We start from the raw sequence: 17,937 nt of genomic DNA on the forward strand, positions 1-17,937 counted from the left end.
GAATACGGGGAAAATTCGTAAAGGAATTACTTCATAAAATTGCAATAAAGGAGTCGTGTACGGTTCGATTTTTTCCAGAATTCTGACTGTGTAATGTTAAATCTTAATTTGAAGGAATTTCGGATTGTATTTTTTAAAAAGCGCGCGAAATTACTATGCTGACGACTCTTACTTTCTACTAAACATCGTTGTTCCATTTTGTTCATCAAAGCTAGGAGAATATTTTAAAAGTAAGCGGAATTCAAAGGAAAGGTTAGTAGACCTTCGACTCAACTTTTTTCCTGCATCTCAACTTTCCTGGCCATCAGCTTTTTAGCCAAAATAAAACAAAACCCCACGAGTTGTTTCTTCGTCTCTCAAAAACAAATATTCATGGAAACCAAAACAAAAGCTTGAACAATTTTCATTCACGAGGGTTCTTTTCGGAAGCACTATCCTTTCTCATCGTCCAAACTAACCTTCTACCTATTTGCAGATGATACTTACATTTACAATCAATGAAGCTGACAATCTTGACCTACAATGCCTGCCAAAAGTCTTGGAACACTTGCTACAATTTACGTTGTGCACGAGCTGCAACATCCCCTCCCCCCTTGTACAATGTTGTACCACGGAAATATGAATAATCCTACATGTACAAGTGATACATTTTTACATAGCTATGGTTTTCAGCTAGCGAATCAACATTGTATGCGGGGGAAGGGGGGCAACACCCTCCTTGTTGACATGGAAATAGAAAGGAACACGCGACTTTTGGCAGGCATTGTACTTCAAGGGATAGTAAACAAAGAATTGAAAAAAATGAAAATGTGGCTTGACGTGAATAGACTACATTGAATATTGATAAAACTATTTTTATTATTTTTAAGTCACCTCAACATCCTCTCTCTGAAGCAGTTAATATAAAGATTGGAAACTTCCCTGTGAAAAAACTTGTTATTTCTTGGTGTCCTTCTTGATGAAAATCTTTCTTGGAAATATCACTTGACAAAGCTTTCAAAAGACTTGCTTGAACTTGTGGTATGTTTTTCAAAGTAAAACACCTTTTACCCACTAATGTTTTAATTTGTCTCTACAATTCTTTTTTCTCACTGTTTCTTCAATACGGTGTCTTAGTTTGAGATCTTACATATGAAACTCATATTGATCCAGTGTTCTTGTTGCAGAAAAGGGTCATAAAGGCCATTTCATTTGAACATTTTACCTCTCCATCTACACCTATTTTCTCTAACCTGAAGGTTTTTACAAGATGCATGATCTCTTTAAGCTGAAGTACGCTGTTGAATTTCATTTCATGTACATCTTCAAGCTGTTGAATTAAGCTGAAGCTTAGATCTGTGTACGGCTATGTTTATAAGATTCTTCCCTCCTCTTTTCGTTCTTTCTTTGCATTAGTTGGATCTGTTCAGTGGCGGAAATCCACGCTTCCATTGGGGGGGGGGGGGGGGTCTAGGGAGCCTGGCATACGATTATCCGACAAGATAACATCTTGAGTCATGTCTAATTTTAAAGGAACTGCACATTTTGATTAAAATATGTGATTTTTTGGTGGGACCCTTTCAAAATCTTTACTGACTAACCACGCCATAAATAAGTAGCAAGAAGAGCAATCCATTTATGATTTTTGATATCAAAATCGATATCTCATCTAAGGCAATTGATGATACACGAGATTGGCCGACTACACTATTTACAAGTCATTCATGATAACAACATGATTGTAATTCTAAAATTTATTTTCTGCATTTTATCGTGTTTTCTTCAGTGGGAAATACGTTTGAAAATAACTTTAATTTGGAAGAATCCGATTGGAAGTTAACACAGTACAGTATGGCCTCAGGTCTCTACGCTACTTTGATGTTGGAATGACATTCCAATTGATATAAAAAAATTCACCATCTACTTGTAGCTTTCGTCATAAACTCAAAGCCTTCTCAGGGGATCTTTTAACATACAAACTAGTAGAAGATTTCCCCACCAGGCCCTTAAATTTCCCCACTAGTTGGCCAATGATTTCCCACTAGCAGGTGCCTTTTCATTATTTTGTTTGGTTTATGGGTATTTTTTCGCTGCATGGGAGTGAGGACTGATGTGGAAGAATTTTAACCTTACACATTATGCATAAGAAAGAGAGTGAGGAACGAAGCAATTTGACGACAAGAACCAAATGTGATAAGTTGGATAGAATTTTAAAATAACTTAAATTTAACGAGTACTAATATTTCGTCCCGGCATACAGGGCTTCGTCAGAGTAAAAAAAGCACTCTCTATTCCCTTTGCTTTTGTTTATGCCGCCAGTTGCGTCACGTTAAGAAAAAGGCCCTTTTTGACAATTCCCCTCCAGTTTGAAAATTTCATAAAAGATCCCCCGAACCTTCTTCTTTGAAAGCAATTACCAATCATAGAAGTCCTACGAAATTCAGAGAAATTCATACGAGATTAAGGGAGCTTTAATAAAATATAATTGATAATACCATACAAGTTGGACGTGGTTGAGGGCCAGGGGCGTCATGGATGAATTCTAAAGAGGGCGAGAATGAAGAATTTTCCAACAAAATTTCTTTGGTTTATTTTAATCAAATAGAAGCATTTCATGTAAGTGTAAGGGGGGGGAGAGAAAACACATAACCTTTGCCCTAGCTTGAAAGATTTTTAAAATGCACTTTTACCTTGTTTCTATTTCTTCATACCTACTGTGAAAATCTCTGAAATCTAGCAACCCTATAGGTCGATAGATGAGACAAGGTAAAACAAAGTTATTAACTGAGGCGGCACCATGGTTGCCGCGAAAGGGCAAAAGTTTTTATAATCGTAATGCTTCAAGCTCGCCGGAAATTGCATTCTTTGGAGCAAATTTTGATAGCAAAATTATATTTTTAAAATGAAAATCCACTGGCGGAAAATGATGGTATTGATCGACTTCTTTTTTGTTTTACCTTATGCAACATTATGCCTTCCCTGCTACTGTAAGGCTAAGACTTGCAGAGTCTCTGAAACTTGTTTTGGCAAATGTTTTGAGTTATTACATGTTAAGGTGGAGATAGTTTGTGCTTAGCTTAGTTGTGATGGCTAGCGTGCGGGAGGTCATTATTGAGCGGAAATATCGGGAGACTCCCGCAATTTGCGGGAGTGTTGGCATGTATGGTAAAATGGGGTGCTCTCTCCTCGACTAGCCTAACCATGGAGAGAGTTCCTCCTCAAGAAATTCCCCTTAATCTGTTCTATTTTGCCCCTTCTTATTCAGTTGGTATGCTATAGCATTAAATTTTTTATATTTTGTAGTAATGTTTATTAACTTAACTGTATTGTATATAGAGGAATTTAAAAAAACTATATCATTGGCCTAATGGCTTCTTCGATGAGACGTGATGACGTCATAAACATCTATTTTTAGAATTTCTTAATTTTGATCCCAGAACCTAAAAGAGCGTCATGAAATACCTCTAACAATGCAAAATCACTAAAAGGCACTGTAAATTGGCTGAGATATGGCCACTTGAGCACAAGCTCTTGCCCCATCAAACCTCTGTAATTTGGTCTTGGTTCATAGCTTTATGAACCAGGGCAGAATAACAGTAATCCGTTAGCAACTTGAAATCTTTTATTGGCCATATCTCCTCTAATTCGGAACATATCTAGCTAATTTTGCACATTGAGAGGTATTTGTATTTTATGCCGTTCTTTCAGATTATGTGGCCAAATTTAAGAAATTGGCCACATAATACTCTGAATACTCTAAATTTCTCAATAAAAGTATAATTTGATATTGACGAATGATAAAAGTAAAAGAAAAGAGGGCAGACAATAATTCCCTGTTTTCCTCCGTTGTGCGTTTTTCTACATGCCCAAATTTGAGTCCTCCCATAAGAGATGATGGCCTAAATTTTTCACGAAGAAAGTCGCCTGTAGTAATGTTGCTCGGTAGGAAGATAGAATAGCCGATAAGACTGGCTTTATACAAGCCTGTAGATTATACAACAAAGGATTTGTTTGTAGTACAAGGAATTTATAAACAGCTGGGGAAAACAATTTTCACTGAAATCATCTCAACTGGGGGGACGGTACCCCAGCAGAATATTCTTTTTGCATATAACTGGACCAAAGAAGCTGGTGCAAGGTTGTCTCCTTGGTTATAGGGTCACTTGCTAGGAGCAGTGGTTCGAGTCACTGACATGACCAAATTTACCAAACATTTGCATAGAATTTGTCAATTGAAACAATTTTTTTCTAATGGTTTGGAGGATGCTAGAATGGTACCTTTTTTTATGGATTGAGAAATGGCAGCAAAATCAAATTATAGTCCAATTTATTTTCTGCCCTTCATCTCTAGTTTTTTTTGAGAAAGTTTGTTTTCCACAGATTGCAATTGTACATAAATAGTTTAACCCTTTGAACTTAAAAACCGCTCTCTACACTACCCTGCCTACCTAAAAAGTGATATAAATAAAGTAGCTTGTGTTTTGTTGTTGAAGAATTAAATGGCTTCTTTGCATTTTAATGCTACTTGTGCCTACAAAAAAGTGAAAAAATTACTTGGCTGAATGAGGCCATCCATGATGACCTTCAGTATTTGGTTGTGGGTTTTGACCAATGTCATGCTTTTTAGCGTGAAAACATAGGCATTGAACTATTTTTCATGATAACAAATGATTTTGCTTGTTGCTGTATTTGAGGCAGCTTGAAGTATTTGTTGGCAGCTTTTTCTCCCAGAATCTCTTGTGAGTGATAATAGATTAAAACCTGACCACTTTTGCAATCACTAGATACCCATCAAACTGGTACAGCTGGATAATTGCCTAACATTGCAAGATCAAGCACAACTGCCTTACCAAAGGAATATCAATCCATATGGATTTTGAAGAACACTTAAAGATTTCTTCCATTAACAACTTTAAAGGCAAAAGTGAACTATCAAACCACAATTAAGATACTTTACTCTGCTTGTGGTTGCTGTGAGACTGTGATCATTAATCGAAATATTAGGCAATAGAAACATAGAAACAATTAGAAATAAGGGAGCTAAAATAAACATAAATAGAATAAAATTTAATCATTTTTAAGGCCATGCCCCCTTTGGATTGGCATGAAATAGATTTGAGAATTGTTGATGCAATCATTTTCTTACAAGTGCTTAAAACATTTTACTATTGCCTGAAATGTCAACCCCCTTGAAGTACAAATACTATTGCAGACTTGCAGTTTTTCAGAGACCACATTTCTGAACATTAGGGGGGAAGGGGAGACAAGTGGACCCTTGCCTCTTAGCTATGCTACTGGTGGAAAATTTATAACTCAGATCTTTGCTTCTTTACTTTTATCCTACTATTTTATGTACTTGCCTTGAAAAATAGTAGTTTTTTCTCACTTTTACAAGCTCAACAATATAATTTGCAGAGTAAAAAGAACAATTCAATGCAATCATAGATGTCACAGTAAAAACAAAGCTTAACTACTTTTCCAATAAATTGGGATGATCTGCCCAAAACTGGTCCCCAATAATATCAATATGTTGCTTCTTGATAGCTCTTCGTTTCCTAAGGTCTGAGTCATGTTCAGGAAAGTCCCAAAACATAACAGTGCCTTTACGAAACAGTTCTGGCTCATTGTTGTAGTTCATTCCAAATTCTGAGAACAGTATCTCATTTTTATCAGCAGAAAGTGTGTCCTTAAGTCTCTGCTCGGCTTCTTTGTTTGTGAGCCCACCTTGCTGTACCAATGCCCAAAAGCATGTATTATACAAATTGTTTATATGACAGTCTGCCTGCCTCCAGCTCAGATAATCTCTTATGTTTTCCAGGGATGGATAAACAACAGCCCTTCCATCAAATGATGGAAGAAGTTCTAGTTTCATTTGAAAGTATTTTTGCCAGTTGAATACAAATGCAGATGTAAATAAAGATACTATATTTGAGACCAGTTTGCTTTTTCTTCGGCTAAATTGAGTTGTGGACCTCTTCAATACAAAACTATACTCATCACTTTGTCCATAAGATATAATAATGTCCCTAAACTCTTTCATAACATCTTTTGCGGCTTGGCTCATCAAGTTCAGGGCATTTTCGTCATTTGGCTTTTTATAGCTATGCTTCGATGCGAAACTGTGGAAGTTATGGCCATCTATCCGAATAACTATCCAGCAATTAGGTAAGCAAAAATCTTTTTCCTCGAATTTCTTCACATATTCGTATTTACTTTTCGCCATGCTTACAAATTTTCCAGTGATTCAAATTCATAAATACACATGAGGAATATCAGTTGCCTCGTGTTCACGTTTACGCGGAAAAGAGAGGCAAAGGATATAACTTCTACAATGCAATTCGGCCTTGGTATCATTTGAAGGTAATGGCGGCATGTTGGTACATGTTCCGAACAAGTAATCGGTGATTTTCAAAGATTCAAAAGCTTATGCGTATGATATGCCCAAAGGCAACTGTTAAAAGAACAAAGAGAGCTCATTCTTGATAGGAATCGATGTAAATAACTTTCAGTAACGCTGCGAGGAACTCACATCGCAACGCAACTTTCAAAAATTTACTTTGTGCTTGTCAAAAGGAAATATGCCTAAGTCTGATGGGAAATCCAAAAGGCCTTTAATAGATTCAGATTCTGACGATGAAGATGATCTAGAAGAAGTGAGATTACCATTTCGCATCTAGTTATCAGTTTCTTACTATAGTGGAATGTAACTGGGATTCTGCACTTCGGCGCCTGTTGTTTTTTTTCATTAAAAATTACAGAATATGAAGATTATGTGTATGATAGAAAAGTTCAAATTCTTCAATTTTAAATATATCATCATTAATCAGGAATCAGATTCTTTAAAAAAGTTAAGATGCTTAACCATTATTAAAAGACCATGTCACCCTTCTTGAGACAAGTGAATTGAGAATGGTTTTCATGATACTAAACTCTGAAGAAGCAATAGGAACACATCACAAAATAAAACAAATATAAAAACCTTGAAAATTTTTAAGATTTGATAAAGTACAAGGTATAATCATTGCAAATTTATTCTCTGATTGATTTTTTCCAAAATTTTGAAACCCAAATAAAATCAGCATCAGATTTTCAAACTCTCATGGCAAAGCAGAATTTGTTCAAAATACCAACAGCCCAATTATCAAATGTTGGCCTAAACAGATAATCATGAAGGAAAATAAATCTGTTTAAAAATCAGAAAGAATTAAATGCTGTTTGGCATTCCAAATAATAAACTTGCTAGCTGTATGCCAAGCACTTCAGAAACTAAACTTGTAAGATTTGATGCTTATTTGGTCAGAAGTTTCCTAAGTTAAGGTAAACTTTGCAAAGAACAGTCAACCCAATTTTCTTTTACTCTAAAGCAAATTAACCTACTTTAAAAAATGTATATTATTTATCTTTGATGGTATAACTTGATAGTTATCAATTCCAAATCAACTTTTCCTCAAAAGAATTATGAACAAATACATATCATGAGTTAAAAACCATATGATCAACAATGAAGCTGATCAAAATTTCATGATTTTATGTATTATTGTAAGCAGGATCTTTCAGATTTAGATAACAAACCTCAAAGATTCAATATTTATAAAACCCCTCAGATGAATGGGAACTGTGGGCTGATTATAACATTGTATTAATAATGGAGGCAACAAAAAATTTGGATTTAGTAAAAAATTTCTCAAATTGTATTTTTATTCTTTTATGAAAACAAACATACTAAAGAAACTCAAACAATACATTATTCATTTGGTATGAATTATTATTTTAAAAAATTGTTTTGCTACAATATGATAGGCTGAATGCACTTGGATTTATAGTTTTGAGTTTTACCCTTTTAGCTCTTAACCATAGATTCATATCTGTTTTAGCAATTGCTCTCAATTGCAAAGAAGCCAAAAATGGCCGCTAGTAAAAATGAGAAAAATGACTCTGCAGCAAGTGAGAAGGGAGGGGAAAGTGATTCTTCAGATTCTTCCACAGATGATGATGACGAGGTAATTTTTGCATTTTTTTAAGGTCGTCAAGTGTTGACATTAAAAATTTCTAGCAATCCATATTGTAAAATCCACTAAAGGGTTGAGATGAACACATCCAAAGTTGTAACATTTGTTTTTCCTACTGAAATAAAGTTTGTACTAGGAAGATAAATTGAGTGTCAATAGAGTGATTATCTGGCAAATGATAGATAGAGTTGGAGTCAAAAATATGTTTGATATTCTATGCTGAATCTAATTTGAAACCTTGTTGTATATCATATGCTAAAAGGAATCAAGGAAGAGGGGAAAGTTTGAATGCTGGCTGCTCTGCACTTCCAGACAAGCATAAACTTCATTCATAGTAAACACTGGAACAATAGAAATGATTAATAATTTGACAGTCTTCTGTGACAGAAAACTAATATCATGAAAATATACTAAGGTTCAATCAATTGATTGTTGCATTTGAAGTAGAAGGCATTGAGTGGCAACACTAAAATTTTATATTTGGTTTTTTTGAAACTACTTTCAAGATTTATACCTTTGAAATTGCAAATGAAAATTACTGTTAAAAACTTTGAACATGTCAATTTTTATAGTGAAATTAGAAATAGTGAAGAAGTAAACATTTAAGATATGCTGCAACTTTCGATCTGAAACTTCTCATTGCATAAAATGTCAGAATATGGATTGAAAATGTAAAGCTAGTAAATATATACTTAGTCAGAATTTGAAATAGTCCAGTCAGAAAAGTGAGCGCAAAACTGTAAAGGTGCTCAATCAGTGCCTACATGAAATATTGCAGTTAGAGTCCAAGGGTGAAATCAAAATCCTTTTGTCAACATAATTGTGGTTTTTATTCTTTGAATGATTGGAAAACTGTGCTTGAGCTTGAGCCCATATTTCTGAAACGAATACCACTATAGTTTTTGGAACAATTTGGTTTTCTTGTTAATGCTGTCTTATGGCAGAATCAGAAGCTTTGTTGGATCTACAAAGCCAAGGAAGCAGTTTTTTTCAGGAGGGGCAGTTTTTCTTTTTGTTTTAAGGAACATGCTGTTTCAGGGAACACTCTGAAGAGCCTAATGTTTGAAAGAACACTTAAGCTAATGAGTTCATCTAGAGAATTGTTTTTCTTTTTTTTCTTTTTCATATAAAAATTGGCTCTTTATTTTGATTGTCCCATAGACCAAATATCATTTGCTGGTATCCTCGTTGTTTTTATTAGCTCTGTTATCTCCTTTAATTATCATATATTTTCATGCATAACTATGTTTTCCAAAAAACAGGGTCCTCTCTCCATTAAGTAGTTTTAAATCTGTCACATTATTGGAAATTTAGAAGTTTGTGTATACTGGTGCCATTGACACTCATGGACATTAGGTGTACATCATGCTATCTGTGAGGGCAGCAGACCTACCTATGCTCGCTATTGCTATCCAATAAAGTTGCAGAAAACCTCTTCAGGATAGAAAATATTGGCTAATAATTGAGCAACACTTGACCAGCGAAAAATTGATGTGCCTGCAATGATTTTAAGTTTGTCCTAAATTTCTGTTTAACAGTGGACTGTTGATTCAGAAAAGAGTGGATCGAAAAGTAAGGAGAAGAAGAAAAAGTCTGTCGTTAGAAAAGAGAAGAACAAGGAGACATCGAAAAGGGAGTCATCAGATGATTCAAAAAGTGAGTCAGGGGAGATAAGTGATGATGACGAACTTTCAGAAGGAGGTAAATAAGATTCACTCATTTTTGTGTGCTTAAATCTACCAATATCTCTGACTCAGCTATTTCCACATCTTGAATCGATTGCAAGCTTTTTTCAGCAAAGTCTGGCCATGACAGTAATGAGGTGCATTATCGTTTCTTATCAGCTGCTTTTTTGCTCTGAATCAGTGAAGTCTCTTAATGTTGCGCTTAATGACCCGATTTACTAAAATGTTATGGAACAAGCTATCACATAAAGTTTTTAATCTAGTTGAGCCATAGAGAATTTTTCATGATTGTAGATGTAAGTAAGATATGCTGTGCGAAATTCGTTTCTTCTACAGAACTTTCAGAAGACGAATTGTCTGAAGGAGAAATACCTGACTTTGACGACGGTTTGGACGATAATCTTGTTGGTGATGAGGCTGACAGACGAAAGCTTGCCATGATGACAGAGAAGGAAAGAGAACAAGAGTTATATAACCGAATGGAGAAGAGGGAAGCACTGAAAACGAGAATGGAAATAGAACAGGTGTGTGTTAATTATAGAGTTTCCTATTCTTCTTTTGGCTTTTTTCAAGCCAAATCACTTGCAGCCTGTTATTTGCAATAACACACCAAACAGCGAAAAGAATTACAAAAGGCACATGCTTAGGTTGAAGTATCCGAGAGCCACAAATTATGATTATTGGCCTGAATTCTTCTTCCGACTATCATTTTGTCTTCTTCTTCGACCACATTTTTAATAATCACTTCACTTTGCCTTCTCAATAGAAATTAAAGCTGGCAAAACGAAGAGGGAAAAAAGAGAATAAGAAAGAACGAAAGGAAAAAAAGACTGTTCCATATCATGAAGAATTTTCAAGTAGTATTGCCATGAGAAAAGGTGAAAGAACAAGATCAAAATTAGAGGACAAAAAAGCGAAAGCGATCGATGAGCTGAAAGCCAAGAGATCGGAGAAAAAGGACAAAAAATCTGGTGATGATGTTTTAGAGAAAAAGGAAACATTGAAGACTAGTGATGTATTTACTGATGACGAGGATGAAGATCAGGAAAGTGATGCAGCGTCCGGTGAAGATTCGTATGAAATTGAATCAGATGAAGAGTAAGTTTTTAAGGAAATTAATTTGCGTTTCACAAAAACCGGGAATCTTCTTACTTTTCTGTTGTTAATCTACTTGTATGTGGTTTTTTACTTTCTGGATGTGTTTCAACTTTTTTAGAGTGCAGCAAGAAGAGAAACGACTTACAACGAAAGAAGAGCTTGAAAAGGCCAGACTGTCTAGACACAAGCTTGAACAGTAAGTGCTGGGCAAATATCGTTTGTATGTCTTTGTTAACTTTGACAGTCTTAGAGATGTACTCAAAGAACAAGTGTGACTCTTACTAAGGAAGTTTCGTTTTTGTTCAACAATAGCCTTCATTTATCCTCGTTACTTCAAGCAGTCCTTAAAGTCAATCGCTAGTATAGTGTGGTTTTTACTAGAGCTAACAGGCATTATAATAATGATGTCTTAACCGAGCCTGATGCAAAGGTCCCAAGAAGTAATTATAAGCTCCTTAAAGCTTGAGATCTGACTCTTGAATTATACTGAGTTTATCAGGATATTGAGAAAAAAGAAATTGAGGATATTCTACTTCAGAAGAAATTTCTGATCTTTTTGCTTCTACATCGTTTAAGAAAAGTGGAAAGAAATAAACGAGTAAGGAATGTGCGTTTTGGATCGCACCAATCGTGTTTCATGTAAGTCAGATTGGGCACTTCGAGGAACGATCACCACTGCGCTCCTGCGATGATGACTTCTAAAAAGGCGATCTTAGGTGCAACGCGATGGAAATGCTGTTGTATGAGAACATATAAACCCCAGTTTCAAATAATGCTGTGATGATCTTTTTCTTAGATGGGTTCATTTGCCGTTTTTCAAGAAGGTTGTGACTGGATGTTTCGTCCGCATTGGAATTGGAAGTCATGAAGGCAGAGCAATTTATCGGGTACCTATCCTACTTGGCCTTGATTGACTCTATGCATCAACATATTAGAAGGATGGCAACAAATCTAAAAGGATGGCAACAAATCTACTTTTCTTCGAAAATACTAAACTTTTTTTTTCTACTTTTGAGCCATACTTTGTTTTTTGTTGTTTTTGAATTGGTGTTTTTTGCACCAATTCATCAATTTGAGCAATATTTTCTACAAAGTTACATTTCTACAACCCTTATTCAAAGAAAAGTCCAATGTTGAAGAACATTGTAGAATTTCTTTCCGGGCCTAGTAAAAAATGATAAATTTTTCTTCAGGTTGCAGAAGTCATGGATGTTGTGGAGCAACATAAGGTTTACCAATTAGGTAAAACGCGAACAAATAAAGGCCTAAAGTTAAGGTAAAGGGTTTGCGATTGTTTGCAAATTTTTCTCTTGTTTTTTTGACTATGCTTTTAGGTATTCAAAAGACCGTAATTTAAGACGCCAGTACGTGCCATCTGTTTTCTAATCATTATCACTTTCTGCATATTTTGCGAAAAACTGTCTCCTAATGTGCGATAAATCTGGATAATTGTGAAATATCTACCGCACTTTGTGAACCATCCATAAATTTCCAATACCGAATGAGTTTAGGCCAAATTGGCTTCTCGACTGCCCTTGAGTGAGAGGTTGGATAGGTTGGGAGACAGGAAAAGGCTGAAAGACTGTCATCACCGTTTGAATTAGGTTAAGTGTAATGCTATGAATTATCATATGCCAATCAAAATTGTAGTGCAAAGAAGATGTAGAACATGTGGAAGTACTCAGAGTTCAGGACATTAAGGGGAGGGGTAGGTGATTGGAATAAACAGGGGGTCATGGTTGATTCCAAAATTCATAAAAAGCTGGAGTCGGTGTTTAATTGATCTAAAATTAAGAGGAAAGTGATTCTTAGAAAATTTCAAATTTCCAGTTCTAGTCGATCTCTGTTATCGATCAAACAGGGGGTCGAGAAAAGGATGGGGCCTTCAAATTCCCGAAGGGAGCCCCCAGCTCTTACTCCAGAGAAAAGTCCATTGCTCTGTTTTCTAGAGAAAATGCCCATTGCTTGATGATAAAACAATTTTTTATTACATATCGAATAGATAAAATGTGAAGATTGATCCATGCTTAATTATTGTCAATTTGTTTTTGAGGTCTGTCAATTAAATGTTTGTATTGTTTATTCAAGGCAATTATTGGCATTTCTTGTGATATCTTTTCGCATATACAGTCAACTCTCGCCTTACGGACACCCCGATATTACGGACACTCCTCTATTACGGACATAAATTAAATCCCCGACCGAAAATATAAAGAAATGAATTTAGCTCCCGCCATAACGGACTCTAGTTATTACGGAAATACGGACAATACGAATGGTCCTTTTCGAACATTTTAATTGTTTAACTCTCGATACAACGGACACATGCTGTGTATAGCTGTCAGATGCTACGGAAATGCATTGCATCGACCAGGATCTTTAGCATCTATTGCACAATCCATTTTCGCGGAATTTTTATTTGTTGCAGTCTCACTAATCTTAGACCCCCATCACAGGAATAATTTCAGGCCGGTCTGAAACTCAGGTCGGCTTGAAGTTTGATAGTGCGTGCTAATTTGACTCCTGCTCACATGAACATTTTCAAACCGGCTTGAAAAAGCCACAGAGTTTTGCACATCCGCATTTACTGCAAATTCAGATCAAAACAAACATGGCGCAGAAAATTCACATTTTATATCAGTATTGAATTCGATTTTTGTTTTTTAGTCTCCGCTTTGCAACTTAATTTTTGTTCGCTTCTTCAACTGATGTCTCAAGTAACCAATCTTAATCAAGAAATCTTTCTTGCTAATGAAGAAGAAAGTCGTGCTTTGTGCAGATACTGTCAGTGGTCAAATCAGTGGTCTATGCAATAAAACTATAAACTGCAAAATAAAGCTTATAAACTACAGAACTTCTAGAACCTAATACAAGGCTACAGAACTTCAAATATTTTAATAAAATTGTATGATTGCTGTTGATTGCCAAAATTAATAAATTTTTTTGGCATCCCGCTAGTACGGACTCTCGTTTTAGCGGACGCAATATTTTGGTCCCAATGGTGTCCATAATAACGAGAGTTCACTGTATTTAGTTCCATTCCGAGCCTACGTAAAAAGCTACTTCCTTGTCTTGTTAAGTTACATGGAATTTTTTCGATATAGGCATGGACAGCAGGATCGTGTGTTTCGCATAGAATATGTTTCGAATCAAGGATTCACCGAGTCGGAGTTTCAGAGGTGGAAAGAAGAGGTGAATTTCAATAAGAAACTACTTTGTAAACCCATTCTTCGATGACTTTAGTTGCTCGTTAAGTTGCGTAATTTTATTTCGCAATCCGGTTTTTTTAAAGCGTGATGTGAATAATCACACATGTTTTTCAATAGAAATCTACTTGGAAGATTAGATTTGAATTAGAAGATTTAAATTTATGATAATTTAGAAGTAAAAGATTTAGAGCATTTCAAGGAATCTCATTTGGAAATTTATGACCCCATCTTCTCTTCTCCCAGGTCTTCCTAATGCATGAAATTAGCGTTAAGTAGCAACAGCAATATCAATCAAAAAAAGCAGTCTTACCTTTTACTCTTATAATACGGCAATCGTGCGTTTTCCGTTTAATTCCATTTGTAAAGAATGCATAAATCTATGTTTTGCAGATGAATCTAGCGGGGCTTTCTTTGCCGTTGCTTAACGACGTAGACAAGAAGAGCAAGGAGATCGATGGTGCTAGAACGTATATGTACAAGGAAGATGACATTGAAGCGGTAAGGTGACCACGTGACCACATGATTTCCTTGTCTGTTTATTGTAACAAGAGTATGTTGCAAGTAATTGAAGCAAGCTGTTGTGGATTCGATAGATCTAGAATACTCATCGTCTACCTTACTCACAAAGCCAGCAGTCTTGAAACTTGAACCACTTCTGTTATTGCTCAGTTTTATAACGTATATTTCAGGTTATTCTATTGTCTTTAGATATTTTGAAACATTTTTCGACAGAAATGGAAAATATTGTATACTATGAATGATGTTAAAACTTGCAATTGTTCTGATTTGCAGATTGTTCAAGAAAAACAAAAATTCAGAAAGAATCCCTTTAATTATGCAGTAAAGAAAAACCAACTTCTTCGTAAGAAGGTAAGATGCTCAAAGCAAATACGTTCCCCTCTCCCTTCCATTTGCGTACTAAATGAGTTTATCTACCAGCTCTTGACTCAAAGATGTCAAGTCTGTCCTACTGTTTTCTAAGAATTTTCATGTATTTTTTGCTTAACCTATAACAGGAAACCGCAGAGCAGTCTGGGAATTACGAAGATTTGCAAAAAGTCCGTCGTGAGCTTGAAGATTTGGAGGAAAGGGCGTCATTCCTTGACAAGAAGCGAAATAAAAATCTAAGTGCAGTCAGGTAGGAATGCTTCGATTGAGTTTTACTAAAAAGTCATTAATTTTCAATGCGAGAAATTTATTCCTAATAAGAAAATGGAATTATATGAAGCTGTAATGAATTTGACAAAAATAGAGGGAGTTCCAAATTCCTCGTAGCCTAGAGATTCTTCAAAACTTTTTGAACAATGCAATATATGAATCGAAGTCAAATACCGCCGCAAAAAGGCTAGAAGAAAATCTATTGCTTTTACTTACCTTTGCTCTGATTTTTCGGCATTCTTATGTAAAAGCTGATGCAAATTTCATTGTTATTCATCGTTTTTTAGTTTTATCAACGAAAGAAACAGAAAGAAAAACATTTATGATGCAGAAAAAGCCGCCATCGTATGTCGAGTTTAGTCATTTTCCTCCGAAGTCCTTTAATTCGTCATTCCCAAAACGTTTTAAGCACCCTAGTTATTCCCTATTTAGCATTTTCCCCATTTAATACCCCCCAATTAATATTTGTTTATTCCCCATCAAGGAGTTGTACAATGTCTCACTTATATGATTAGCCTTAGCAAATTCGATTTAAATCGTTCTAGGACATGTTTTATTCGTCTGTATAACCAAAAAATTTAAATGGAATCCTAGTCAATTTATATTCTGTGTATTTATTGATCAGCTACTTAATCTTCACAAGTTTCGCTAGCTTTGCGAATAGTAAAAATTCACTCGTGCTTTTATTTCTACAGGAAGAGATGAGAACCTTTGAGAAAACTGACGATCCGTTCACAAGGCGAAAAACTACGCCAAAAATGGTCACACCCTTGACTGTTAGTTGAACTAGAGATATCATAATTCAGATTTCATTGCCTTTTTTGTATTTTCTCGTGTATTTTCTCGCTTTTTCGCAGTTATTGATAAACTTACATCTTTTTGAAACTTTACGGTGATGACATCAGAAATCGCTATGCTCATTGTCACTCTGTATTCCAATTTTGTATCTAAGCTGACACTCTCTTTTTTCACTCTCTTTCGAAGTTAATGCCACTAAACTGAGACCTTACTGTTTTTATCTCCTATTAACAGTTGGCGAAGTCTGAGATCCCCTCTGAAACACCAAAACAAGACTCAACGACAAAGAAGGAAAACCTTGACGGAAGCATCATCGACCCGAGCGACGTGAGAATACGTTCTTAACTTCTAAATGGCTACTTAAAAAAATATCTAGATGGCTACTTTACGTTGTGGTGTAAAGAGCAGGGTGGTTCCTTGCCTGATTATCGGATTATACGTCAAACTTCCAGTTGCAACTTAGAACTGCCACTTGAGGTATTTGGTGGGGATTGTGATTGCAAGCTCATTTCTAGGAAAATTTCCGTTATCCCTGCAATTTTAAAGCCAAGAGTAAGACTTTGTAATTACGATGTTTTAATCTAGTAAAAAATGTTTTTCGTATTTTAATTTCGTTTCAGATTCCAGACGAACAGCCAGACAGCCCTCTAACCAAAGAAAAGGTGCGGTATTGCAAACAGTTCTCGAAAAGTCCTGTTCTTTATAAATTTAAACATTTACATTGCTTTGTTTTGGGTTCTAATATATGAAACAGTCTTGGAATTCTTGTTGACTTCAGGTTTAGTCAGTTAACTAACATGTAAATTGAAGCCTCTAAGCTATTTTCATTTTTAACAGGTGATAATGTCTTTACTCTCGATGCCAACATCGGGTGCGACAGCAACAACGCCAGCGGACAAAGAAGATTCCGAAGACCTCTTTTCAGCCCACGACTTTGACGTTCAAATTGACATGACTTTGCCAGGTATAATGTTGGGCTATTTCTCTTGTTTTGTCATTGTCAACTTTGTATCACACATATCGGTATTTTTCTATGGACTGCATAAGATCTTTGGTCCGATTTTCTTTTCTAGAGTCAAGGCAAATGACCCTATCTGCGAAATCAACGCCAACGCAAAAGGAGGGTGGACCAAGCCGAAGGTCGCTAAATCTTGACGAGTATAAGAAAAGAAAAGGATTGATCTAAGAAACGAATAATCCGAGAGGAGCAGAGAAGTTATCTCGGAAATAATGGGGCTATTGCAAGTGTTCTCAAGTTTCACTGGAATGGGTTCTTTGAAAGTTAAATGAAGTGTAAATATGTACGATGGAAATGAAATGATGTGGCAGTTTGTGCGTGCTCTAGTTTTAAAGAGGAACTAACTTCCGTTGAATTCAAAAGGCAGGAACCTAATTTGTGGCTCTCGAGCTATTGTGTATCGTGGTCGATATTGTGCTTTAAATGTCAGACGAGTTTTGTCACAACGGTCCTTTGACAGTTCGAGTCATGCCAATCGCTAACGCGATCTGTTTAAGGACTCTTGGAAGTTGGTTGTTGATTGCTGAAACTATACCCTACTGTTGTCATTTTTTACAAGGTAGCAACGTACACAAAGCCTTAGTTGAAAACCAGTAAAGTTTCTCGCTTCAGGATTTAATCAATTCAAAAGGACCTTCCATAAACCGTTCTCGTTTGACTATATATTCATAAAAATAGTGAAATTTTGTCCGACAAGAAGGATTCAGTATCGGTTATCGACCTTTTATTTTTTCGTGTAGCAGGACCTTATCTTGTATGAAAAAAATCAATTATTATGGTTTTATATTTTCAAATCTTTTCTTTATATGCATGATCGAGTTATTGTGTAATAACCTATTTAGTTGTTGTCGCAATATATTTTCTTGAAATGTTATGTTTCTTTGCCTTTGTCTTCGACATATTTGCAATTTTCGCCTGAATTTCTTTGCTTCTTCAGCATACCGAGGCTGTTGTGAAAACGATGATAATTTTTCGGCTTACAG

The 17,937-nt window shown here is 35.6% G+C and overlaps 2 protein-coding genes across 2 annotated transcripts; one reads left to right on the forward strand and one right to left on the reverse strand.

The window, feature by feature from the left end:
- Positions 1–5,025: 5,025 nt before the first annotated feature.
- On the reverse strand, positions 5,026–6,272 carry LOC135686425 (putative tRNA(His) guanylyltransferase). The gene has a single exon (XM_065202655.2). The coding sequence runs from the start codon at positions 6,200–6,202 to the stop codon at positions 5,450–5,452; it is 753 nt and encodes a 250-aa protein (XP_065058727.2). The 5' UTR covers positions 6,203–6,272; the 3' UTR covers positions 5,026–5,449.
- A 50-nt stretch (positions 6,273–6,322) lies between these two features.
- On the forward strand, positions 6,323–17,823 carry LOC135686405 (RNA polymerase-associated protein RTF1 homolog). Its single transcript, XM_065202633.2, has 18 exons — positions 6,323–6,632; positions 7,854–7,979; positions 9,527–9,689; positions 10,010–10,197; positions 10,440–10,771; positions 10,890–10,967; positions 11,568–11,658; positions 11,965–12,047; positions 13,876–13,963; positions 14,371–14,478; positions 14,773–14,850; positions 14,997–15,118; positions 15,426–15,483; positions 15,834–15,914; positions 16,171–16,263; positions 16,557–16,598; positions 16,774–16,900; positions 17,010–17,823. The coding sequence occupies exons 1-18, from the start codon at positions 6,558–6,560 to the stop codon at positions 17,120–17,122; spliced, it is 2,046 nt and encodes a 681-aa protein (XP_065058705.1). The 5' UTR covers positions 6,323–6,557; the 3' UTR covers positions 17,123–17,823.
- Positions 17,824–17,937: the final 114 nt, after the last annotated feature.

The sequence above is a fragment of the Rhopilema esculentum genome, chromosome 10, assembly GCF_057945365.1.
Source record: "Rhopilema esculentum isolate cy_ngs chromosome 10, ASM5794536v1, whole genome shotgun sequence".
Taxonomy (NCBI): Eukaryota; Metazoa; Cnidaria; class Scyphozoa; order Rhizostomeae; family Rhizostomatidae; genus Rhopilema; species Rhopilema esculentum.